At 43.8% G+C, this 25,850-nt stretch overlaps 1 protein-coding gene across 1 annotated transcript in view; it reads right to left on the bottom strand.

Moving 5' to 3' along the window:
* Window positions 1-3,979: 3,979 nt before the first annotated feature.
* Window positions 3,980-25,850, bottom strand: part of LOC308172935 (calcium/calmodulin-dependent protein kinase type 1D-like) — a gene marked incomplete at its 3' end in the record, with an annotated part of 25,661 nt that continues 3,790 nt past the window's right edge. The window contains exons 2-14 of the mRNA XM_080547900.1: window positions 20,797-20,922; window positions 20,554-20,628; window positions 20,275-20,413; window positions 19,954-20,077; window positions 19,747-19,822; window positions 19,480-19,592; window positions 18,660-18,738; window positions 18,399-18,486; window positions 17,634-17,911; window positions 17,066-17,118; window positions 4,779-4,957; window positions 4,436-4,680; window positions 3,980-4,175 (exon numbers count right to left, since the gene is read on the bottom strand). Coding sequence (XP_080404026.1) covers window positions 3,980-4,175; window positions 4,436-4,680; window positions 4,779-4,957; window positions 17,066-17,118; window positions 17,634-17,911; window positions 18,399-18,486; window positions 18,660-18,738; window positions 19,480-19,592; window positions 19,747-19,822; window positions 19,954-20,077; window positions 20,275-20,413; window positions 20,554-20,628; window positions 20,797-20,922 — 1,771 coding nt within the window. The remainder of the gene's footprint in view (window positions 4,176-4,435; window positions 4,681-4,778; window positions 4,958-17,065; window positions 17,119-17,633; window positions 17,912-18,398; window positions 18,487-18,659; window positions 18,739-19,479; window positions 19,593-19,746; window positions 19,823-19,953; window positions 20,078-20,274; window positions 20,414-20,553; window positions 20,629-20,796; window positions 20,923-25,850) is intronic.

Here is a 25,850-nt window from a genome sequence, read left to right as displayed (position 1 = left end):
ATGAACAGACAGGATGCAGCTTTTCACTGGTTTATTCTCCCTGTCTTCAGTTGCATGCAGCATGCTGTAGAATGCTGTACATTCATCAGGGGTTGGAGGTGGTATCTTTGCTGGGGGGAGGTCACCCCAGCCAGCAGCTTCTCTCTTTCGCTGGACCTTTGTAAACCTTATCTGGCTCGCTTCAGCATACAAGTCGGCTGGTTTCAAGGATGCCATACTGGGCTCAATCCAGCTGCAGGCCTTTTCAGTGCATGCAGTGCCATCTAGCCTGCATGTAATTGGATGTAGTAAAGCGAACCACACTGGAAATAAGTCCCTAACAAATGACTTTACTGTGATGTATAATGCATTTGTTGAATCAAATCAAATCATACCTGTTCACAGCTGCAAGCAGGGCATCTATGTTATGGCACCTATGTGGGAGCAAACTTCTCCTAATCCTGCCATGCAGACACAGTGACCAAATCGGATTAATCCGTCCTTTTCCACAGCAACCCATGATGCTGTCAGTGGTGGATCATTGAGGCAGTAGGAATGGTTCACCTGACACGGACAGAGGTTTTGTTTAGATTTCATTTCATCAATGTCAGCCCTGGCTGTCACCAGCTGTAAACATCTGTGATCAACGTAACTATCTACCAAAATTAGAGCTATCTAGCACAAGAGAGTCATTTAGCTGTGTAACGTTAGACTAGACAACGTAGCATAACCAAAGGCAAACGTTAGGCACCTTCGCTTTGACAAGAGCCGCTAGAGCTCGCTTACGACTGACCGTAACGTAACGTTAGCTAGCATACATTACCGATAGCATTGGCTAATTTAACGTCACTCACCTTGGCTTTGACGATGAAGAAATTCTTCACTTTCCACACGCCAGCATTAGTTACCCAACCAGAGTGGAAATATTTGTAGCTTTCGGTGCTTTTAAAAGCCTTCTTCATCCTGGCTGCGGTGTATGTATGGGGATGGATTCTCCACCAGATAGATCCAGATGTCACCGAACACGAGATCAGGCAGAGACTTGGCTGCATTTAGTGGTTCAAACACAGCCGCGGGGGCTAAATATGGGTGGTCTAAATAGTAGGCAGCCGGTAAATTGCGTCCACTCGCCATGTTGAGCGATGTTGCTATGATACTTTTTAAATAACAACAACTCAGGTTGGTGGTTGCTAGGGAAGAAACCACGTGACTGAAAGCTATGATTATAATAACCTCTGCTGTGTGTAGTCGTGCTTCTCACCTTGGCACAGAAGGAGGAGTAGAAGTAGTAACAGTCATCTCCATGGTTCGTCATGCTTTTAAAGGCTGGTGGATCAGTTCACTTCTGGATCGCTGGGAGGCGCAGCTGTGTCAGACTCAGAGCTGACGGGTTGTGACCTCTTCCTGGGGTGGTGGGCTGATCTCTTCAAACAGGAGTCTCCCTGGCAACAGAGGAACACATGGAACCATTAACCACGAAATAGACCAATCAGATCAAATGGAACCATTAACCACGAATTAGACCAATCAGATCAAATGGAACCATTAACCACGAATTAGACCAATCAGATCTCGTATCACGCAGGAGAGGCTCTTCAGGTACCTGGCTGCAGTAAAACGCGCTGGACAGCCACGTTCAGGAGCCTCCTCAGACGGTCGTTCTCCTCCTTGGAGCGGATGATCTCCCCCTGGTAGTCTGCTATGGTGCTCTTCACAGCCCTGAAGATCTCCTCGGCAGCCGCTGTTAGTCTGTCCGTGAGAAACACGTTCAACATCTCCAATTGTGTCATGTTAGTGTGGCGCTGGAGCTGTTTTTTGTCAGCTTGTCACAACCCCGATCCCCGATTGTTTACGTAGTTTTCGGGAAGTGACGATGAAAGTGTGTTTCCCGATCCCCGTGTCCCAAGGACTGGAGGAACCAGCGCCACCCGCCGGGCCGGAGAGGAGATGTGTCTAAATGTTATGTATAAAACATAATGATATGTATAAAATATAATGGGTATATACAATTATTTGTTTGGTGGCCCAGTCATTCTGAAGCATCACCTGAAAGGTGCAATACTATTTTGGGTTACTATAAGGTAAGACAGTTGCACTTTTAGACTATGCCTATTAGACATTATTTGAGAATCATTGGGTTTAATCATTTAATTCATTGTAATGGCCATTGAACAGCAATATCTGTTATTTGTCTTCAGTTTCTCCATTGCGCAAAGTGCATGATGGATTTCTTATCATAAATCATAAATGTTGGATCTTGAATCATGGTCCCTCTACCACCGACACAAAAAAGACTGGAGCAAAAGAATACTTTCCATAAAAGCATTTTTATTATTTACAGTCTCTCATACAACACACTTAAGTCATGTAAAATCAGAACAGGCAAGCATGTACAGATACACAACCCATTAGGTTCCTCTCCTGATCCTCCCACAGAACAGCGATCAGCACATATCAGATTACGTTCACAACTGATCTTGCGCTATAGAACAAGAGTGAAATGACAGGGGACTCTCACATGCTGTAGCAGACACAAGTTGAAAGCATCAGTTTAATTCCAACATGGCATATGAACAGTACAAAAAGGATTAGACAGATCGCAGATACCCTGAGAAGTTGCTCTTTCACATTTTAAGACCAGAAATTTTACTATTTATTTGTAACAAAGGTTTTAAGTTAGTAGGTGGGTTGGATTTGAAAAGTGTGAGGCTGGTGTGTGTTTGAATGCATCACTGTTAAGTTTAAAAGGTCTGGTAAAAACATGGGCCAAAAATGTCATTTCATTTGACAAATACATTTTTATGAGCAATGTGAGATCCATAAATTAAACAAAAAAAAGAAATAGCAATAGACAGAAAAATACAAAGCAACATGGTTGGTATATTTTTAAAAAGGTGGACAATTGTGGGATAGCGTCAGTAAGTCACAAAACTGAAAAAAAGACAAACTCCAAACTTTTACATCCAAATATTTGTTTTGAGAGGTTAACGATTCCCGAAATGACCCACATATTCTTCTGAATATCTTCCTGTTCATCTTTACCTTCATACGCTCACCACACAAATGTAGCCTACTCAGGTTCCAAAACGTCTACATTTTTACATGATCAGCTCAGCAACATAAGCGAACAAAAATAACATTATACATGATTTGAGTAGAGTCAGATCCTAGACATGAGACAAGGCAAAGATGGTAGGGGGCAGGAGCTATTGTAAGTGCCGCTGTATGACAACTTGCTAGTTCAGTTACTGTAAATCTTCCACTTCCGCTCTGTCTTTCTTAGCATACATAGTACACAATTTCTCTCTTCCTGCAACAACAATTACACATGATTGTACAGCCATGGATGACAGGTGACACCAGGCAAGACCACATGGCTCTTGTCTTCACAATGCTAAGTTGGGAATTACCTGAGGATATTTGAAACTAGTGTTTAGATCATTCTCCAACCAGGTGGTTGCTTCTTTACATTTTCTTTCAGGACTCAAAGGGAAGGACATGAAAGACCATGACATGAAAATGAGAGAAAACTCTAATCCATACAGGAATACATCACTTCTTAGTCTTAACATGTGCAGAAATTAAAATACATAGACTGCTGATTGTTCAAGGACAAGGGTTTACCATCAATCCAATGAAAGGAAACGACAGAATAAAAACACATCTTAAACATGAACTTTAGTTGAAGAAAATAATAATGATGATAATCTGCTCATGGTGACGACCGTTCCCTTCAGACTGACATGAAAGCAACCCTCGTCTCTGCTCAGACAGCATGGAAAAACAACTGAGGCGCTTCAGAAATATCCTCTGCCTCGCTGAGGTCAATGAGAAGTACTGGAAAACCAGCGCCCCCCTGTGGCAGTGATTGGTAGTTCAATGGGTGGTGATTTGAGACGTGGTCACTAGAGGATGGGGGATGGGGGCGGCCTAGCTGTCAATCATCTCTGACAGCTCTAGCAGGAGGTCGTCCTCTCCCTTGCCGGGGTCCAGCTCCAAGTCATCCTCCGATCGTCAGTGAACTCAGCTCGTTCATCAGCTCGTCAAAGTCGTCCATGGAGGAGGTGCTGGCGGGGGCGGGGCGTGACGACGTGAGCCGGGAGCCGGGGCGTGACGACGTGGCGTGACGACGCGTGACGACGTGAGCCGGCCCCCGCCGGGGCCTGGGCAGGGTGGGCGACTTCACTGCCGTGGGGCTGAAGAGAAGAGGAGGGGGGAGACGAGAGAGGTTCATTCATCTGCATTTAACCAATTAAGTCACTGTTATTTGTTACTGTAAAAGTTATTTTTATTTTTCATTTTATTGAACAGATACAGTGAAAAGTAAGGAGAAGAAGGGAGAGAGGGCATGTCAGCAGGGCATGGGCCAGATTCTAACCCATGCCAACATATATATATAAGTCAGTCCATTTAAAATAAACACCATTCAAAACTCGTCTATGCATTCATCCATTACCTCTGGGGGACCACGCAGGCCTCCCTGGCGGCCGTGTTGGAGGTGGTGGTGACTAATGTGGCCGTGGCCGCGCTGGAGGTGGTGGCGACTGCTGCTGCGGTGGCCACGCTGTGCTGGATGACGGGGACCGTCTGGAGCTCTTCCCTGGGGGGGCTGCAGCTGGGGCCGTGGCCCAGCAGGGTGGGGGGGCTCCTGGGGACCAGGGGGCTCATCTGGGCATCTGTGCTGAAGGAGGGGGAGGACACCTGGCGAGAACACAGGTTGTTAGGACTCGGGTCACAATAGACTGCTATCTGCTTTTGGACACTGAGCGATTTACAAACAGGCTCGATCTGCGGCTTACCCGTCTCTGTTTGCAGGGCGGCTCCTGCAGTTGCTCATCCTGCACCCTGGAGGCGCTGTTGAGCGGTTTGACTGCCGCGACGGCAGACCGGGGGGACTCCGCCGCTCTCCTCTTCTGGCCCAGCTTCACCTGCGCAGCCGGCTTCATCACAGAAGGCCGGACGTTCAGCTTGGGCCTCACTGAAAACGCAAACAAACATCAATGATCCTCAGGTTTCATAGCTTGACTTTATTCACAGTTTTTCAAAGTGGAGTCGTTTAGCAGGTAGGCTACCTTTGGCTTCAGTAGCTTGCCCAGGGGATTTCTTCTGGGCAACATCTTGGGTCTTTTCAACCGGAGATTCCTCCGCAGGCGGCCCAGGAGACGAAGCTCCTTTGGCCTGCTTAGGGGCACCCGCTGCCAGGGGAGCTCTCTTCCTCTTGGCCGGGGAGGTATCATAATGGGGGAAGGAAAAAAAAAAGTCTTCTCAGAGCGCCATCCAAGAAGAATAGCCGAGAAGAAATGTGAGGCTCAGGAAAAAAAACAATAAGGGAGGTTTTAAAAACGATGGGTAGAGAAAAATCTTCTTTATAAACTTGGTGGCATACTGGGAAGTTGTGGAAAATGTGGGCAGGGGGTGAGGTTTCTATAGATTTCTGCAGTAGAAGAAAAAAAAAGGAGTAAAAATGAAAATTCTTCTGGGGATCTACTTTCTTTCTTAGTAAACTCTATCCACATCCAGAGATCTTCAGGAATGGACAACAAGGTGTTCCGTAACCTATTGAATAAAAAAAACAAAAAACACTCCCGGAAAACTAAAGAGAAGGATCATTAGTAAAGTAAAGTAAAGAGTAGAGTAAAGACACTTGCACATAAACACAGTCAGATATCAGCACTGCAGTTTCTCACCCAAGTGTGCAACATCATGAGAGAAAGTGCAGGACTTGCCAATACCTTTTACAACTTGAGGTAGCTAGCTAGAGTCAAACACTGCATTTGACCATGAACAGTCTACACAGCTCAAAGTGCGCAGTCCATTAGTAATAGGAGCATGTTTGATATATTTGGATATCAAGACATTTCTAATATGTCATGTATTGAATTTGGGAAAATAATAATTAACACCTAATTGACATCTGTCCAGAGGCACCCCCAACTTCCTACGAACCTGGAGGACCTTGTGGTAGATTTACAGTATTGAGGAGAAACATACTTCACTCCGATTTTAAAATTAAGGGTTAACATACGAAATACCATCAAATTTTAAGACATAAAATGTCCACAAATGGCCCTCTAGTCCATAGTTGACAACAGGTACAGCAGAAGAAATAAGTATTCAACACGTCATCAACTACTTTTGAATTCAACATGTTTCCATTGCAGCTATTCACATGAATGTAGACCATGCATTGGCCCCTGTTCCGCTCTGTACTGTACAAACATACACGTTTATTACAGCCCTCACCAGGGAGGGAGCCTGAAGGTAGAGGGAGTTCATTCTGTTGGCTGTCTGGAGTATCTGGGGGAGATGAGTAGACCAAGACAGACTGACAGGCCTCAGTATCCAGAATAGATACACAACAGTCTTCTGTCCATACAAGCAAATGTACATACAGTAGATGATGGTGCAGCCAGCAGACCCCAACGCCCTCTTCTTTAGGGATCCTCACTCGTTGAAACTCCTCCCACACTGGGAGCAGGAGTAACTTGTGTGTGTACTCTCTGATGCATCTTCAGGGATCCTGACGCAGTGAAACTCTTCTCACACTGGGAGCACTGATATTGCTTCTCTCCAGTGTGTACTCTCTGATGCTTCTTTAGGTTTCCTGCCAGACTAAAACTCTTCCCACACCGGGGGCATTGAAATGGCTTCTCTCCTGTGTGTACACTCTGATGCTGCTTTAGGGACGCTGGAACAGAGAAACTCTTTTTACACTGGGAGCAGTGATATGGCTTCTCTCCTGTGTGTATTCTCTGATGTGACTGTAGGCCTCCTGACCTCCTGAAATTCTGCCCACATTGGGAGCAGTGAAATGGCTTCTCTCCTGTGTGTATTCTCTGGTGACTCTTTAGCTGTCCTGCCTGACTGAAAGCCTTCCCACACTGGGAGCAAAGGAATAGCTTCTCTCCTGTGTGTATTCTCTGATGCCTCTTTAGGTCTCGTTCATTTGTGAAAGTCTTCCCACACTGGGAGCAGAGGAATGGCCTCTCTCCTGTGCGTAGCTTCTGTGTGCGTATCATCTGATTCCTCATTGGGCGGGTGGGGTGGTACGACCAAAACTCTTTTCACACTGAAAGCAATGGAGAATCTTCTCTCCTCTGTGGATCTATTGTAATATAGACCATGCAGTGGTGATTCTCCTGTATTGAGCTTCTCTGTCTGTGTTGTTTATGGTTTCCTAATGCAGTGGAGCTGGGGGGTATTCCATCAACATCGCTAAAAGAAAATCCAGGTTTAGTCTGACAAAGTCTCGCGAGAGTTCCTAAAAATATACAGGCATATTCCGATAAGTCTCGCGAGAGTTATCAAAAATAAGCCAGGATTTTCCTTTAGCGACGTTGATGGAATACTGGACTCGACGTCTGGGCTGGAGCCGACCCCTCCTGCGCTCGTGCGCTCCTGCGATATTCACCGACCATCGACGTTTGTTGTTGAAGTTGTTATGATCGAACCTGCTCAACTTCGTTACAAGCAGGGAGAATTGTAGCAGGTTTACGGTGTAATGTTTCCCCTCAGACAGAGTTATAAACTTAATAATCTCTCGTTAGGTCTCCCGCTTCAACACTGACTGTGTGCGTTTATCGACTCCACCATCTTTGTTCTAACTCTCGTTCCTTGGTATCGCGGGAATAGACTACGTCTGTCATGGTCTCGCCGGCTGCGAATTTGCGAAACCTAGGATGGTATGGGGAAGGCAGGGCAATACCGCTACCTGATTGGTTGGCGAAACCAGAAACACTCATTCTGCAAAACGTCGAATTCCGACGTGACATTGGGGTAGCTCGTTCTCTGTTATGTGCGCCTGCCGGGGCTTCTCTCGGGATTATTCCATTTTGAATTGCACTTGCATTAATTAGTTAGGCCACATTTAGGGTTAAGGTTAAGGTTAGGGTTAGGGTTAAGGTTAAGGTTAGGGTTAGGGTTAGGGTTAGACTCAGTGGCGGGCGGTGCATTTCACACCTAGGCCTTCAGTGATGTCCGACACAGTCCTACCTGAATTATTCTACCTCTTAATACCATCATTATGACGCCATGGCTCTAGAAACTAGACAGAAACACAGTATAACCGGGCGTTGCATCACCTTAACATAATCAGACAAGTACAACAGAGTTATATTAATATTTCCGAAGCATTTTTAATCAATAAATCCGCATTTACAATGAAGAGTGTGATCTTTAAGATCGCTTCGCTTGGATACTGTCAAAACTTTTAAATAAAAGGCACTTTTATCGTCAAGAAACGTGACAAAACAATTCAACAAGTCTCCTTGAGTACTTTTACTGCACAGCTGATTCACGTGCGCCACCCACGTAATCTCCACATCTCTTGCAACCTGCAACAGACGCATCAAACATTTATTTTATAAGCCTATATTTGTCATTTTAATTACCTATATATTAATTCGTTAATATTGAAACGAAAATAAAATGAATTTTAATTACCTATATATTAATTCGTTAATATTGAAACGAAAATAAAATGAAATAACGAAATAAAATGACAAAAATATATACAAATAAAATAAAAAATAAAATGCTTTGTACTCACCAAAACAACTTCATTTGAAAACAAAATCCATCCTCCTTTCTTTCCTCAGGAATACTTCAATTACTCTGTTGTACAGTCTGTTGAGCTGTAAATCCACTCGAGTGTCCCCAAAGGTGTTCAAAAGCACCGTTGCTTGTAAGTGCCCAGCCGTGCTTTGGTGTCTCGTTGCTCCCTTGGTTAGACAACTCAAGTTTGCAAAACCAGTGTGGCTCCAAACACCCGATCGATCTGTTGCAAATAGCAGGCATTGCCAGCAGTACAATTTGCAGTGCCTTTCGGAGCCTGTGAGCCAGGGGTACCGCTCGTAGTTAGCGATCTGAAAGTGCCGGACAAACCCTTTTCCCCGCTGAGAAAGGCTCGCAAGAGTCGGGGTTGGCCGTTCTCTGATAATGTCTATCTTTTCCTGGAAAGTTCTTCTAGAAAATGGCGTTGTTTTAAGATCTGCCACCACATCTGCCTCTTCTCCCCCTTCCGCCATTGTAGCTGATTGCAGACGGTATAAAGATACGCAAATTACCTTGCTACGCATCTCAATAGTGCGTATCCAATCAAAAGACGTGCTGGGTGCTGACATCAGATTGAGCCTTCCAGCAGGCACCGTTGTTGATTTTGCTCGCATCTACGTAGGTTTACTAGGAACGCCACAGGTTTTCTCGTTCCAACGTTAAGTTACAGGTCGAATTCGCGGCACCGTCTGTTGTGAAGGCGGGCAGATTTGGGAGCCCCCTAGCAACACATTTTGATTGGATAAAAGCTCTAACATAAAGGCCAGCCCTCCAAATCTCAATTGGAGACTGGAAGCAGCGCAACCAAGAGGAAAGCTATGAAATGAAGAGAATAGACTATGGGGAATCATTAATACATATTTGTGGAAAAAATATATTAAATAAAATGTATATTCTGATGATGTTTAGGCCAGCAGAGAAGGCCTTGCTGGCCCTGACGGCACACCACTGGTTAGACTGTCCCTGTAATCTCTATGTGTGATGTGTGAGACCAGGCTGTTTATTCTGATAATAACCAGCTTGTTAACATTCAATTTGTCACATTGTATACCCACAAACCATATTACTGCATAAGCAACCACACAGGGGAAATACAGTATCAAAGGAGCAGTAATGTCACAAAAATACATTTAAGAACTTTAGGAGTTGTTTAAACTTGAACTCTGTATTTACACTGTGTTGCCAGGTCAATAAACATGTTTCCTTATGACTTCTAACTTCTCTGGGCGTGAGACACACGCATTTCAACCCGTTCACACGCTAGCTTATAGCAAAGAGTCTGGCTAATTAGATGGTAGACTCGCCAGCCAATGAGGGGGCTCTTCGCGAGTGCTTCGCCAACCAATCAGGTAGCGGTATTGCCCTGCCTTCCCCTACCATCCTAGGTTCCGCAAATTCGCGTCCCGGCTGGCTGTGTCGTCCCTAGCCTGGGTGTGTTCTAGTAGTGGTTCGGACTGCCCGCGTTCAACCACCATATGTGGTGACCACCACGTAGACCCGGTAAACACACCACCACCCAGACAGGAGACAACACAGCGCTAAAGTTTTCAAAACCGCCCACTGGACGTATTTATTTAGGAAAAAGAAGAGTTACGGAGAAAGCAAAAAGGTCCAACTAAAACTCGCCTCCGGGCGGCTAACGGTGGAACTTAAGGTGCCTCTAGGGGAGGGCAAAAGGGTGGACTCAATTCCACTCGGGGGGGACACTCCGGTGTCCCGTCTCCGAGCTCCGGGGGGTTATTCGGGCAGAGGGGCTGGTCGCTCCGCTATCGGCAGGCGGGCTCGCGCTCTCCCTACTCCCGGCTCTCTCTTTACTGTCGGGAAGAAGACATACGATTAGTTCCACCAGGCATTGATATTATCCGCCGTACCACGGCCCTCACCCATACGTACCAGTACCACGGCCCTCACCCATACGTACCACGGCCCTCACCCATACGTACCATTAACTCAGCAACACTACACAGCTAAAGAAATTGTAACACTCCAATCATGAAAAAAAAGTTATGTGCAATAAAGGGGAATGAGACAGGAATGAAGAATTGAGCACACACTCAAGGCACTTCCTGTACAACAAAAACTAATCTCTCACAGTGATCAGGTGTTCAACACAGACAACCGTTGATTCCAGGGGACCCGCTGGTGAATCTTGATCTTCAGTTCCTTCCACAAATGTGCTATTGGATTTAAGTTTGACGATTGACTAGGCCAGTCCAACACCTATATTTAAGAGTCTTCTTGGCAGTTCGTTTTGGATCGTTGTCCTGCTGGAAGATCCACCCGCGTCTCATCCTCCTTCAAACAAGCTTCAACATGCCTTTTGTTCAGTATTGCAGTCTTTCGGGGTGATGGCGAACGGAGACCGTGGCGGTGGAGTGCATTGCCTATTGTTTTCTTTGTGAGTTGAGAAATCTGTCGGTAACCAGTACCGTTACTATGCTGCTCAACAATCTTGTTGCGAAGGTCTAGGGCAGGGGAGCTCTTTGCCTCTACCCATCATGGGATGTTTCTCGTAGGAAAGCTTGGTGACAAATTATTTGTTTACCTGCATTCAGGAGGTGGGAAACCCTTTTTTCAAAGAGTGAGCTCCACGATATAGAACTTACCCACCAACATGCACTAACCCAGCTGATCCTAATTAGCACAGGTAGAATTCATTAGTGGCATCAGGCACGCGGGAAGGTATTTTGACTGGGGGTGCTGAGGTGCTGTCTATATACGCTACAGGGGAAAAAATTGCCAGGGAAAAAATTATAACGATTTCTCTCCCTCCCTCTCGCTGATTGCTCGTTCGCTCACACGCACACAGTGGCATAACGACGGGGCCCAATGCACGGGCAATAATAGTTAAGCACGCACGCACCCACCCACACACTACAAAGACGTAACGTTAAATATTTGACCAACAATGTGTTGGAATTTACAGTAATTTTCACTCAGCTCACAGTGTCCCACAATGTCCACAAACATGATGTTGACCATTATTACAGACAGCACTCCATGTCGATTGTTATTGCCTCTTAACGGAAGCCCTTCGCTGCCGAAGAATCTGATGGATCTGAATATCAGTTCTAATACGTTTCTGGCCGTCTGTTGCTCTTTCTCAACAACGTCCGACAGTAGAGCATTAATGGGAGTGTTGTTAAGCGAAGCAAGCAACTGCATCAGCATCTTCTTCCAACTCCACTTCAATTGTTCTGGCTGATTTAGCATTTTTGCTAAAGAACTCAGAGATTCCCTAGCAAGATATGACCATGTGATCACTAACATTAAAACTAACAAACACATTTTTACATTTATTACAAAAAACACATTTATTTTTATTCCCAAAAGCAACAATAGTTATTATATTGTTTTAAATTATTGTTTGAATAATATTTTTATTTTTTTAATTCAGGCAGGAGGAGCTCCTTCTGCCTGCCGCTAGGGGGTGCTGCAGCACCCTCAGCACCCCCCTTCCCGCGTCCCTGGGCATCAGCTGGTTTAGAGACTTTTCTTACTGTTCAATACTTTTTTCCTGTGTCATTCCACTTTATAGCACATCGTTCTTTTATGAATTGGAATGTAACAATTTCTTTAGTTGTATAGTTTTACATTGACATAACATAAACGTTTTATCGAGTTAACACCAATGTCTGGGGCATGGGCGTCACCACCATATATTTGGGGGGGGACGTGTCCCCCCCACCTTTGAAACAAGGTCGTTTGGACCCCCCCACATTTGCCATCAAAAATATGTTGCATGACTGGTCAGCGTTATTTTCATTGCTTCACAATCAAATCCGTTCCACTTTATGAGTAGGGGATTGCCCATATCCAGAAGTCCACTCCGCGTTTTACTTCTGTTTTTAACACGGCAGCAGCAGAATCAGACACGCACGCAGATTCAAAACATTCAGACTGAGGCAAGACGATATTTAGATCATCCACCATGATGGATATAAGGAAAACAAATTCTAAGAAGAGAAAAGTAAGTCAAAGTCATCCAAGTTTTCCCGTGAGTGGCCAAACAGCAACATTGCGTTCTCCCAAGGTCAAACACAGCCAGCTTTTCTGATAAGAATGTTAGCACCTTATGAGACATTCTCTGTATTAGCAATAGAATTAGCATAGCCTACTAGCAACCAAATACGAGCTAGATCAGCTATATGGCACTAGCAGTTTTGTTAGGCATTACTAGTGCGGTTAGACATGTTTAAATGCAGAACAGACACAGGCGAAATGTCATCAAAAGCACAGAATGGCGACAAACACCTCACAGTGCTTACCTGTCCTGTCATTATTGCATCTCCTGCCCGTGTTCATTGCCCTGAGCATTTGCACAATTTAATTTGGCCATTGCACCCACCCAAAGAATCAATTTTGCATCTGATTGCTTGAGCTAGGGTTAAAAAATAAGAAGAAAACACCTGTTCCATTTATTTTTCTATTTCTAAAATGCTTGTGATTGTATTTTTTGTATTGATGATTGTATTTCTATGTCAAATGTTCTATTAGAGAAAAACAATATGAACAAGTGCTCAATGCATCCCCATTTCTCCTGATATAGGTGGTTGAGAGTGAGAGTGAGTCTGGGGCAGCAGGCAGGGGCAGTGGAGACAGCTCTAATTCACTCTTTGATTTTTTTTGTTTGTTATAGTTGTATGTTCTGCAATGCACTGAAGAGGGCTAAGTTTGATTGTAATAGGCTCTGAGTAGCCTAGGTACATATTTTATGTTTCCTCATAACTTTTTATTCAATTTGTTGACTCAAAGTTACCTCATTCTAATTCACTCTTTGATTCTTTTTGAATCTTCATATTTAATAAAGTACCTAAAAAGTGCCACGTGTCAGTGTCAGGCCTCTGTGAGTTAAACCAAAACATAATAGTAGTCAGTAATTGCAGACCATGCCAGCTCCAAGGAAAAACAAAGAAAGAGGGAGATTATTTTGGGTGTAAAACGCACCAGAATGTAGGAAATTGAATCTACTATTTTAAAAAATTCGGGGGGGGGGGGACCCCCAGACCCCCCGAAAAATAAGTGTCCCCCCCACATTCAAAAAGCTGCTGACGCCCATGGTCTGGGGGCTATTCCACGAAGCTCGATAAAGTTCTAAGCCTCGATAATGTTAGCTTGCGTTCGGTTCCATCAATGTGGCTCAAATAATTAGCTGCTTGGTTGAGCTCCTTCTGAGTCAGATATAATTAGCCTGGTCGCGACCAGGCTAAAACACTGGCTATAGTAAGACGCGCGTCAAAAAAGGCTCACAGGCGGAAACTAAACCCCGAACGACAGTTCCTCATGTTTCTTTTAGGAAATATTAGTTCCCACTTCACACGAGATAGATAGATTAGATAGTTTGACTGTGTGATAGATAGATAATTTGATAATTTGAAAGTGTGATCGATCGATAGATAGTTTGATTGTGTGATAGATAACTAGATATTTTGAAAGTGTGATAGATAGATAGATCGATGGATACATAAATTAAAAAGTGTAAAAAATAAAATAAAATGAATAGGTATGTCTATCAACTTGCATTGCTGTTATCACAGCGGTCTGGTTGGCGCAGTGGTTAAGGCAGCCAGTTGGAGTTCCGAAGGTTGCGAGGTCGAGACTTGACTAAGTTTTTATTTTATTTTATTTTTTACATTTAACCGAAGATTTCATGCAAAGGCTTCAAACACCATTGTAATCGTGTCAGTTCTTGTAAATTAGCCTGCACCATAATTTTATAGCCTACATACTTTTTTAGATGAGATTTTAGATTAGATTCAGACAACGAAATGCAGTAAAAAGTGTGTCCGAAGAGGGATTCGAACCACGTCTAAAAATGATGAATAAATCCTATGGCAGCGGTCGATACCACTAGGCCATTGCGGTGATATGACGGTTTGTAGCCTGCTGCTGATATCACCACAGTAGTAATATTCATTTATTAAAATATGAACATATAACAATAACTGGGGCTAGTATGACCTACGCATTTAATCGGTCAGCAATTTCTTGCCAAACCATTTCCCTCGCCTTGTTAATTGCGGCAGTATTGCACTATTTAACATCTTATTTTTCCGTCTTCATAAAGACCAATAATTCGGGAATGCTGCGCAAATGTAGTACCCCTGCAGAGTGGAGTATCTTCATTTCGACAGATCGACTCTTCGGGGCTCTTTATGTCTGCGTGCACGCGCCCATATCGAAGATTTGTAAGCCTGTCTTCTGTGAACAGTCATCACACAAGCCTGATCCTCGTTCGAGGAATCACCTGAGGGTGAATTCCAATCCCGAGTTGCCTGATCGCCTGATTTCTTTCAATCGCCGTTATACTAAGCCACCTTTAGTGGAATGGCCCCCTGGTCTGAACTTCATGTGAATAGCTGAAATGGAAATATTTTGAATTATAAAATTGTTGATTGGGTGAATACTTATTTCCCCCACTATATGAAACAAGAAACAAATCAGCAAGACGATTTTTACCAGAATTAATGGACGATTTTCATCTTCGGTGGAACTCAGTTACTGCAAACACAAAATCCAAATACAACATTAGCTGAGTATTTACTGTTGCATGACATCGGAACGCGCTCCAAATGACGCTTCGATTCCAAGCGATCTACGTCATAATTAAATGACCTACGTCATAATTAAAGTCTGAAACAGCGAACACAGTGTTCTGCTAACGACCTGATTAGCTAGGCGACACAGCTAACTAGGGACACGTTATGGACCCCAGACGAATGGTCATTTACAATCTCACTGAACTGTATGACCAGTTTGATTGTTGTGTTATACCCCAATTGGCCCAACAGGTCACAGAGGCACAGAGAAGATGTTTATTGATAAACAAAACAAAAAAAGCAATGTACACAAGAGGTATATATTCAGTAGTAATAATGACACTAGTGCAAGTATAGCAGCTTATGACATAAAAGTGGCACATATCATCTTTTAAAATCTTTTCTTTACTTAAAGGGGTCTTGTGCAGTCATGCAACAATGTCCTACTGTCTGTCTGGCCGTATGAGCTGTTGCATAGGACCCCTTTAAAGGAAGACTCAGCAGTATGACCATCAGGGCCACTTCCTGCTTACAGACGACGATGACGACAACAACAACAACAACAATAACAACAACAACAACATTATTTCAAGGAAGTAGCTTCATTGTGACGACGTCATATTGCTTCTACCTTTAAGTAAAGTGTAGGCTAACTGTCTTCTCTCACAGAGAAATAATCTTGTCAGCAAACCCACCTCCCCCTAGAAAACGGTGGGTGTAAGATGGGTGTCGGGGAATGAAGAGTGAAACATCATACATTAAAACTCCCACATACATTCAAACAGTCATATACATTCAAACTTTCTCATACATTCAAACAGTCATTGACATTCAAACATTCATATACATTCAAACTTCCACATACATTCAAACTTCCTCATACATTCAAACAGTCATAGACATTCAAACATTCATATACATTCAAACTTCCACATACATTCAAACTTCCTCATACATTCAAACAGTCATAGACATTCAAACAGTCATAGACATTCATAGACATTCAAATATTCACTTGACAGCAACAATCAGAAGTAAAATCCTACTGTTAGGATTACAGAAGATACAAAACAGAAGATGATACAAAAATAAATATCTTGGTATGTGTCACCTACAGGTTATACAATAGGTGACGTTGCTAAATCATCACCCAGCCATGTCGGTTACACAGAACACAAAGCCAATAAATTCCCTGAAAATTACAATATAGCAGTAACAGCTCATATGCTGTTATATTGCCCAAAGATATTACTATACCAATTATTAAACATGCATTATACGTTGTTATTATTATACATGCAAATAGTTGTTTGTATATAGATTACATTTATTTAATGGACAGTACATAATATTTGACGATTTGTCAGTGCAGTTGTGGAGAATATTTTCCTCTTCTATAGCCCCTTCTGTAGCTTGAGTCAGAGGAATGAAAGAGTCTGTGTGTGTGTGTGTGTGTGTGTGTGTGTGTGTGTGTGTGTGTGTGTGTGTGTGTGTGTGTGTGTGTGTGTGTGTGTGTGTGTGTGTGTGTGTGTGTGTAGTAGTAGTAGTAGTAGTAGTAGTTGGGTATGAACCCCAGTTCACTCAGTTTTTTCCTCCATGTAAATGACTGGAGCTGTTGATGCCCTGTGAGGTCCCAAGGGGAGTACTGTACAGATCCACCAGCAGGGGCAGCAGAGAGACACGTCTACAGATCCACCAGTGGGGGCAGCAGAGAGACACCTCTACAGATCCACCAGTGGGGGCAGCAGAGAGACACCTCTACAGATCTGCAAGGAGCCTGTTGACTGCAACACCTGCTTACTGTGAAACACTGAGGAGAGAGACAGGGAGAGAGAGAAAGAGAGAGAGATAGTACGTACAAATCAGCACATGGTTATTCATGTGAAAAATGTGGTGTTGTATGGCTACGTAGATATCAAACTTATTGTGTGACTCTTACCTCAAAGCAGTTGATCCACAGGACCATCTAAACAATCACATAACGGAACACACACCAGTCTGCAAGGACTGGCCATTTTTGGTGGTCCCCCTGTCTATGGCATCACAGCTGGGACAAAACACACAAAAAGAGCCTTCAGAATGACACATAATGAGAGAGCTGCTACATTCATTCAAACACCCGGTCCCAGAGGAAATCCCTAGCACCTTCAGTATTCCCTTATCCTTCAGTGTTTGCAGAACTATGATAGGCGTAAGCAGTGTAACTATGGCTCTCCATAGCCTGCTAAGGGGTTTAGTGGAGTGTCCACCATATTGAATACACCTCCTTCACATCTGTGTATACAGTATGTTACGGTACATGTGGGAATACGGTACATGTGGGAAAACTAGGGTTAGGGTTAGGTGCTAGGGTGCTACGGTTAGGGTTAGGATTAGGGGTAGGGTTAGGGTTAGGGTTAAGGTTAGGGTTAGGGTTAGACATGCCAGCATGTACCAAGTCACCCTAGCACCTAACCCTAACCCTAGTTTTCCCACATGTACCGTATTCCCACATGTACCGTCACATATACATGTACATGCCAACGGGGAGGCTGGTTCAGGTGTGTGCATGTGTGTGCTGACCTGCTAGCCACTGAAAACTTGTTGACGCCCTTCCCCGTTTCCGTGGGGACCAGGGCGCTCACGGGCTGGCTGTGACAGACTTTCAGGGGCGGGCACAACCGACTGGACTCCCCGGGATTGGCCGACGGGACCACAGGACACTCGGGGAGAGGGAGGCCCCTCAGGGGATACTGGGAGCACTGGGCGACGGCGATGTGAGGGATGGGAGGGGGGGGGCCGGCGTGAGACAGCTGCAGCTTCTTCATGTGGTTGATGGCTGTCGTGGTATTGAAGGCTTTCTGTAACACACACACACACACACACACACACACACACACACACACATACATAAATGTGACAGGGTCTGGTGAAAAAGTCCCAGAGTAGGGCAAGGCCAGTTCCGTTTTTTTTTTTTGTACAAATGATGAAAGTGCAGATTGTAAGCTTTCAAATGAGGTGTCATACATTGAACATTTTAAAATAGTTGAAGAAGATAATAATTAGATGATCACACAGTCCTCGCTTATAATCTAGTGATCCTAAAACTGTTGTTTGTTATCTGTTATCTGTTAACTGTTGTTTGTTATATTGAGTGGGCTCTTCAACACTTAAACATTCGTAATATGAAGAAAAAAAAAAGAATTGCCGGCATGCGGACCTTTTCACTAGACCGTGTTACAAATATCAGTGATGAGTACACCGTGTAGCTTGTCAAGTAGACTTCTTATGGCCTCAGTTTAGACGTGTTTAGATCAGTGCAGGAAGGTAGCCATGTTTCTTGCTCACCCTCCATTTGGACTTGGCAAAGTTCCTCTGGATCTGTTCGCTGACGGAGTGGTAGATGTCATCACTCCTCGCCGTCTCCCCGATTATCCTGCAACAGAAATGTTAGACTTACCAAGAACAGGAAATAACCAGAGCTACATACAAATCATGTTGGTCAACTTAGCCCCTGGGTCTTGATCTAAGGACAGTTTTCTGTTGTTGTTGTCTTTCTGAGGTTGGGGTAAACTGATCCTAGACCTGTGCCTTATAGAAAGCACTCACCAGGAATGCCTGAGGGCCTGTTCTGTGGTGTAACGCATACCGGGGTTCTTCTCCATCATCTTCCGGATGAAGTCCTTGGCTGTGGAACCAGAGAGGGAAATATCAACAACGGACATGCTGTTTTCAGATGATTACCTATTCAGAAATGGTAGAGGGAATAATAGTATCAATTCTTATTTTTCGAAGCAGGGTTGGGGTCAATTCAATTGCATAACTTTGACTTTCACTTCAATCACACGTTAGGTCAGTGAGGGATTAACGCAGAACATTAGTTACGTGGGCAGCTCTAAAGTTAGGATTCAGCCCTTAATACCTGTGTGTCTATTTCTTACTGCATATAGGCCAACTGCTATGGCCAAGAGAGGATGTAACCTACCTATTGATCTTAAGCCTCCCCAATCCAGCTTTAATGTAAACAACTCATAACGGAGAGTATTGTGTGTGTGTGTGTGTGTGTGTGTGTGTGTGTGTGTGTGTGTGTGTGTGTGTGTGATGTGACGTATATTGTGTTTGTAACTCAGCTATATGAGTGCCAAAGATACATTTAAGTAACACTTTGTTTTTAAGACTTATTAAGTCTGATTAGCACAGTTTTTTTATTTGCTGTTTACCATGAAATGACTTACTAACTTTTGGTAATGTCTATCAAAAAGAAAAACAAATTAAGTAATCATTGGATAAAAGCTATGTAATTCAAACTAAACTAATACCAATAAATTAGGAGACTGTAAAATAAAGTGTCACCAAAATGTTAATTTACCTTACAAAGCTTTGGAACTTGAACTTTGAACTTTGAACTTGAAATGTCTTGTCATCTCACCTGACTCTGAGATGTTGTCCCAAAAAGGAGAGTGGAAGGCGTACTCCGCCCTCATGATCTTAGAGAACAGACGCGTCTCATTGTCCTCGAAGAACGGAGGGTAGCCGCACAGCCTGTCACAGAGAGAGAGAGAGAGAGAGAGAGAGAGAGATAGAGAGAGAGAGTAGTTATTACATAGTTATTACACAGTTATAACTGAGTTACAACAATCCATCGCACAATTATCTAGCTCATATTGCGCAGGTGTGTAGATGTATGAGTCCTCACAGGATGTATGTGATGACACCTATGGACCAGCAGTCCACGGCCTTGCTGTAGGGCTTCTGGGCCAGAACTTCGGGGGCTGTGGAGGGAGAAACATACACAGGGTCACTATACACTGTCAAATGCAATCAGGCTTCATTGTAATAGAGACTCACAGAGCACACACACACACACACACACACACACACACACACGCACACACAAACGTACCAACATATCCTGGGGTTCCACAGGCTGTGGACATCACTCCATGATCAGACATCTTGGATAGGCCGAAGTCACTGATCATAATCTTAGCGTTCTCATCCTGGTTGTAGTACAGCAGGTTCTCTGGCTGCACAGAGAGAGAGAGAGAGAGAGAGAGAGAGAGAGAGAGAGAGAGAGAAGGAGAAGGGAGGGGGGTTCAATGTACGGAGATTCTCCCAAATGTTCACCTACCTGTATGTGAGAGATGTGTCTGTATGTGAGAGGTGTGTCTGTATGACTGCATGTTTGAATATGTGTGTGTGAATACATGTGTGTCTAAGGTACCTTCAGGTCTCTGTGTACGATGCTGTTCTTATGCAGGTAGCTGACAGCCTCTAGAACTTGGCGGATCACTTTGCTGGCGTCCTTCTCTGTGTACACGCCCCGGTCAAGGATACGGTCAAACAGCTCTCCCCCTGACACCCTGGACAGACACACACACACACACACACACACACACACATTAATCATCGTCATCATCATCATCATCATCATCATCATCATCATCATCGACATCATCATCATCATGTAAGACACACATACTGCAGCTCAGCGATCACTCACAGCTGCATGACCAGGTAGTAGTGTGTCCGCGTCTCATAGAAGTCCTCCAGTCCCACAACGTTGTCATGTTTTATCCTGTGAGAGAAAGATTCTGTTAGTGTGTTTTCTCAAAAGTGAATACAGAAGGTGTTATGAATGTACTGTATGTATGTATGTGTGTGTGTGTGTGTGTGTGTGTGTGTGTGTGTGTGTGTGTGTGTGTGTGTGTGTGTGTGTGTGTGATCGATCCATAGTCTCACTCACCTCTTCAGCACAGCGATCTCATTCTCTAAGTTACTATTACAGAGGTGTTTCTTCTTCAGACACTTGAGGGCAAACCGGTTCCCTGTCGCCCTCTCTCTCACCAAAAACACCTCGGAGAATGACCCTCTACACACACAGACACAGACAGAGAGAGAGAAACACAAACATGAACATGTATTTTCCAATTACTGTCATGGCATTGGCACATTGAAAGCAGAAGTATCCTAACTGAAGTCTGTGTTCCACAGTGAATCCAGTTTGTACGGACAAGCCACCTAAAAGCAAGTCTGCATATAGAGCAGGGGTGTCCAAACTACGGCCCGAGGTCCATTTTTAATTGGCCCGCACCAAATTATTAAAATATAATGGAATATGGCCCACACATGAAATGTGCACCTGACTGTATTGTACTTCTTAATTTTAGCATTATACAGGGCTGTGAAGGGGGATCACCATCCTGACTAAGAAGCAATCTGAGGCTACTGTTTTGAGAATGATCTGCCAACCCTTTAAATGAAACCCATTAATGGAAAGTTGTGATGTAGGCAGTTTTTTTTCTTTAAGCATATTCAATTATCAAGCATAATGTACCTACATTTGATTGATGTTGTTAACTTTAATACACTAGAGGTGGGGCGATATACCTCACCTCTAGTGAGTGGCCCAGCCTTTCGTATATTTTTCTGTAAGTGGCCCTCAGTGAAAAAAGTTTGGACACCCCTGATATAGAGGATGAATGGATTTGAATGAAGTAATGTAGTTAGAGAGTGTGTGTGTGTGTGTGTGTGTGTGTTTATCTGTTTGTTTGTTTGTTTGTTTGTTTGTTTGTTTGTGCATGTTTGTTTGTGTGTCCCTGCCCCTGCTCTGTTCAGGTCTGGGAATAGCAGCAGAACAGAACAGGCGGATTACTGCTCAAGCCTGTTACAGCATACAGCTCAGGACAGCAGCTCTGAGACACTAATGATGCTATTCAACCAAAACCTAAATCCAGGTCCATTCCTAGAGTGTCAATGTATGCTTAACAGTATACAGTGGGGTGCAAAATGTTGGGCACCCCTGGTTTAAATGTCTGTTACAATTCATCTCCAAACGATTGAAAGCAAACCTGAACACTACATGCCACAAAGTTAAACATGACACCTTTCTGCAAATTTTAAAGCAAGGTTTCTTTTTATTTAAATTGTTCTGAGTTTTTAAATTATAAAAAAGGAAAAGGGCCCTGTGCAAAAGTTTGGGATCCCTTTTGGATTATTCTTGTTACTTTTTGAGAAAGTGATTACTAAGGCCCAGACCAGGTGATTTACTTGTTAGGGCTTCAATGAGTCAGGTGAATATAATTCCAGGGTTGAACTATATATTCTGAAGTAACTCCATGCCTTATAAAATATCCGACTGCGGTGGCTGTTGTGTTTGGTGTTAAAAACCATGGGTTCCTCTTTTGTTGTCCAATGATGGTTGTCCAATGATGTCAGAATCAAGATAGTTCACTTCCACCATCAAGGAGAAGGCTACAAAAAAGCGTTTCAAACTGATGTCAGAAACATCATAAAAAATAAAATAAAAAATGGAACAATTGAAGTCAAGGCAAGATCTGGAAGACCAAGAACATTTTCAGATAGAATGGCCCGAGATCTGGTGAGAAATACTCAGAAGAACCCACACATCACTGCAAAAAAGAGTAGCAGACATCGGTCTAGTTGTTCACAGGACAACAATTCAGCGTACCTTTAACAACAAAGACCTACATGGCAGAGTTGCCAGAAAGAAGCATTTCCTACAACCTCAACACAAAATTAAAGAAAACCTTGAGAAACCTGAAGCCTATTGGAACAATGTGCTTTGGACTGACAAAATGAAAATGTAGCTTTTTGGCCACAACCAAAGAAGGTATGTTTGGAGAAAAAAGGTTGAAGCATTTGTAGAGAAGAACACCCTGCCAACTGTTAAGCATGGAGGTGGATCCATTGTGCTTTGGAGTTGTGTAGCAGCTGGGGGAACAGGCAATATTGTGCGGGTGGAAGGAAGAATGGATTCTACCAAATATCAAGACATTCTAGAGGCCAAAGTTCGAAGGTCAGTCTAGAAATTGAAGTTGAAGAGAGGTTGGGTATTCCAGCAAGACAATGACCCGAAGCATACCTCAATACCCTGTGTCTGTGTGTGTCTTTGTGTTTTCTCTGTAATACCAAGTATGTAGCATTACCATTTTTACTGGGTCAAGTTGCCATTTTCCGAAACAGCATCTTTCACTCCTACACAACTGGCATGATCACTAAAGCACAGAAAACAAGCTATTGTGCTATTGATGCTAAGCTAGCCAACAATAGCCACCTAGCCATATGCCACCAAACAACCCAGACAGAGTATAGCGTCTAGTGAGGAGTGAAGGAGGATGCTGGTTCTCTCATGTATTGGTCCGCTCTCTGTCCCAGCTAACCTAACACCCTCGTAGGGGGTCACATTCCAACACCTGTGCTGCTGCGATGACTGAACCCCAAACATCTCTGGGTCTGGGAGAGCCAAACACACACACACACACACACACACACACACACACACACACACACACACACACACACACACACACACACACACACACACACACACATACAGTGGGGGAAATAAGTATTTAACACATCAACATTTTGTCCAGTAAATGTATTTCCAATGAGCCTATTCAAGTGAAATTTGCACCAGACTTTGGTATTAACTCAAACAATCCAGACCAAATTTTTTTTAAGTCCATATGTAAATAAAGTTATTTGTAATAAAGTGGAATGAAACAGGAAAAAAGTATTGAACACACTAACTGAAATTAATTCAATACTTAGTGGAGAAGCCTTTGTTTGTAAATGACAGCTTCAAGGCGCTTTCTGTATGAAGTAACTAATCGCCCGCAGTATTCAGGTGTGATTTTGTCCCATTCCTCTACACAGATTATCTTTCAATCTTGAAGATTGCGGGGGCCCACTTGTGAATCTGGATCTTCAGATGCTTCCACAAATGTTCAATTGGGTTTAAGTCAGGTGATCCTCTCCCCTCGGGCACCTGCAAAGGGTCATCATCATGCTCATTTTCTCCCGGCTCGACTACTGTAACTCTCTCTACACAGGGATAGCTGATGGGACTTTGAACCGCCTGCAGCTGGTTCAGAACGCTGCTGCCAGACTGCTGACACGTACCAGAATGCTGACACGTACCAGAATGTTGACACGTACCAGAATGTTGACACGTACCAGAATGTTGACACGTACCAGAATGTTGACACGTACCAGAATGCGAGACCACATGTCTCCAGTCCTGGCATCTCTACACTGGCTCCCTGTTAAGAGTGAAGTTTAAAAACCCATATGTTAGTTTTTAAAGCACTAAACGGCCTCGCCCCACACTACATCACAGAACTCTTGGACTATGCCCTCCAGCACAAGGTCCCTCAGATCCGACAAAAAGAGACTCTTGATGGTCCCCCGATCAGAGCTGGTTACAAGGGGAGATCGGGCCGTTGCAGTGGCAGCTCCACGGCTGTAAGTAAGTAAGTAAGTAAGTAAAGCTTTATTTATATAGCGCCTTTCGTACATGAAATGCAACTCAAAGCGCTTGAGGAACGACCGGATTATTAACACTGGAACGACCTCTCACTGAACATCAAGACCGCCCCCGATCTAGAGACTTTCAAGACTCTTAAAACGCACTACTGCCCTGAACTAGGCTACTGAGATGTTCCTGACTGTGTTATAGTATGAATGTCTGTCTTTAAATGTGTGTGGTTATGAATGTTAGACGTCCTCCATGTTTATTTTGTTTGTTTATTTTGTTGTCCTTACCCGTCTGTTGTTACCATATTCCAGCATGTTTTCTCGCTGTTTTTAGAGTCCGCGCCCAGGGCGCCCTAAACCGGTGTAGTTTGGTGCGTGTTTAAATAACATTTACTATGACTATGACTATGATTGACTGGGCCATTCCAACAAGTTGATTTTCTTTCTCTGAAACCAATTGCGAGTTTCCTTTGCTGTATGCTTTGGATCGTTGTCCTGCTGGAAGGTCCACCCACGTCTCATCCTCAGCATCCTGGTGGATGGCAGCAGGTTCATCTCAAGAATTTCTCTGTACATGGCTCCATTCATTGTTCCTTCAATGATATGAATTCTGCCAGTACCACGAGAGGAGAAACAGCCCCACACCATAATACTTCCACCTCCAAACTTCACTGTTGGTATAGTGTTATTCGGGTGATGTGCAGTGCCATTTCTCCTCCAAACATGGTTTGTTGTGTGACCAGGGGAGGCTGGTTCATTAGGTGCAATTGGGCAATGCCCCACCAAAGGGAGAAGAGAGAGATTTTTTTTCTATGACTTCTAGACAGTGTTGCTTCTGAATATCATAGTCCAATCAGCTAGTGTTCTGTGGAGTATATCATAGTCCAATCAGCTAGTGTTCTGTGGAGTATGTTCCAATCAGCTTCAAGTCCCGCCCCTTTCGGGGCAACTTTCAGTCTACTCGAAGTTGCACTAGGCTGTTCTCGTAGACTTGCATGTAAAATCTATTTTGGTAACTTCAGGCCATTCGGTCAATTGTCTATGGGGTTTTGGGACATGCACCGAAAGGGGCGGGACTTGAAGCTGATTGGAACATACTCCACAGAACACTAGCTGATTGGACTATGATATACGCCACAGAACACTAGCTGATTGGACTATGATATTCAGAAGCAACACTGTCTAGAAGTCATAGAAAAAAAATCTCTCTCTTCTCCCTTTGGTGGGGAGCCAGCCTCCCCTGCTTGAGGATATTACAACTGGACCTATTACCGAAGTCAAACTTCGTTTGTGGTCGCAATCTCCGCGCAATCTCCGCGCAATCTCCGCGGCTGTTAGGCTGCTACTGTTGGTGTTTTGCGAAGCCAGAATACACAAACTCGACCTGAAGGTAAGAGAGTCAGCTAAGATAAAAGCTACTTCAAACATTTAGTAATATCGTCAGCATGGTACGTTTTCTATTGTCGTCTTTTAGCTTGTTTGTTTATGTATTCAGCACACGCACACACACACACACAC

This window comes from Nansenia antarctica (genome assembly GCF_963989245.1).
Source record: "Nansenia antarctica genome assembly, chromosome: 18".
Taxonomy (NCBI): Eukaryota; Metazoa; Chordata; class Actinopteri; order Argentiniformes; family Microstomatidae; genus Nansenia; species Nansenia antarctica.
The sequence above is the reverse complement of the archived record's forward strand: the minus strand, read 5'-3'. Positions and strand labels throughout refer to the sequence as shown.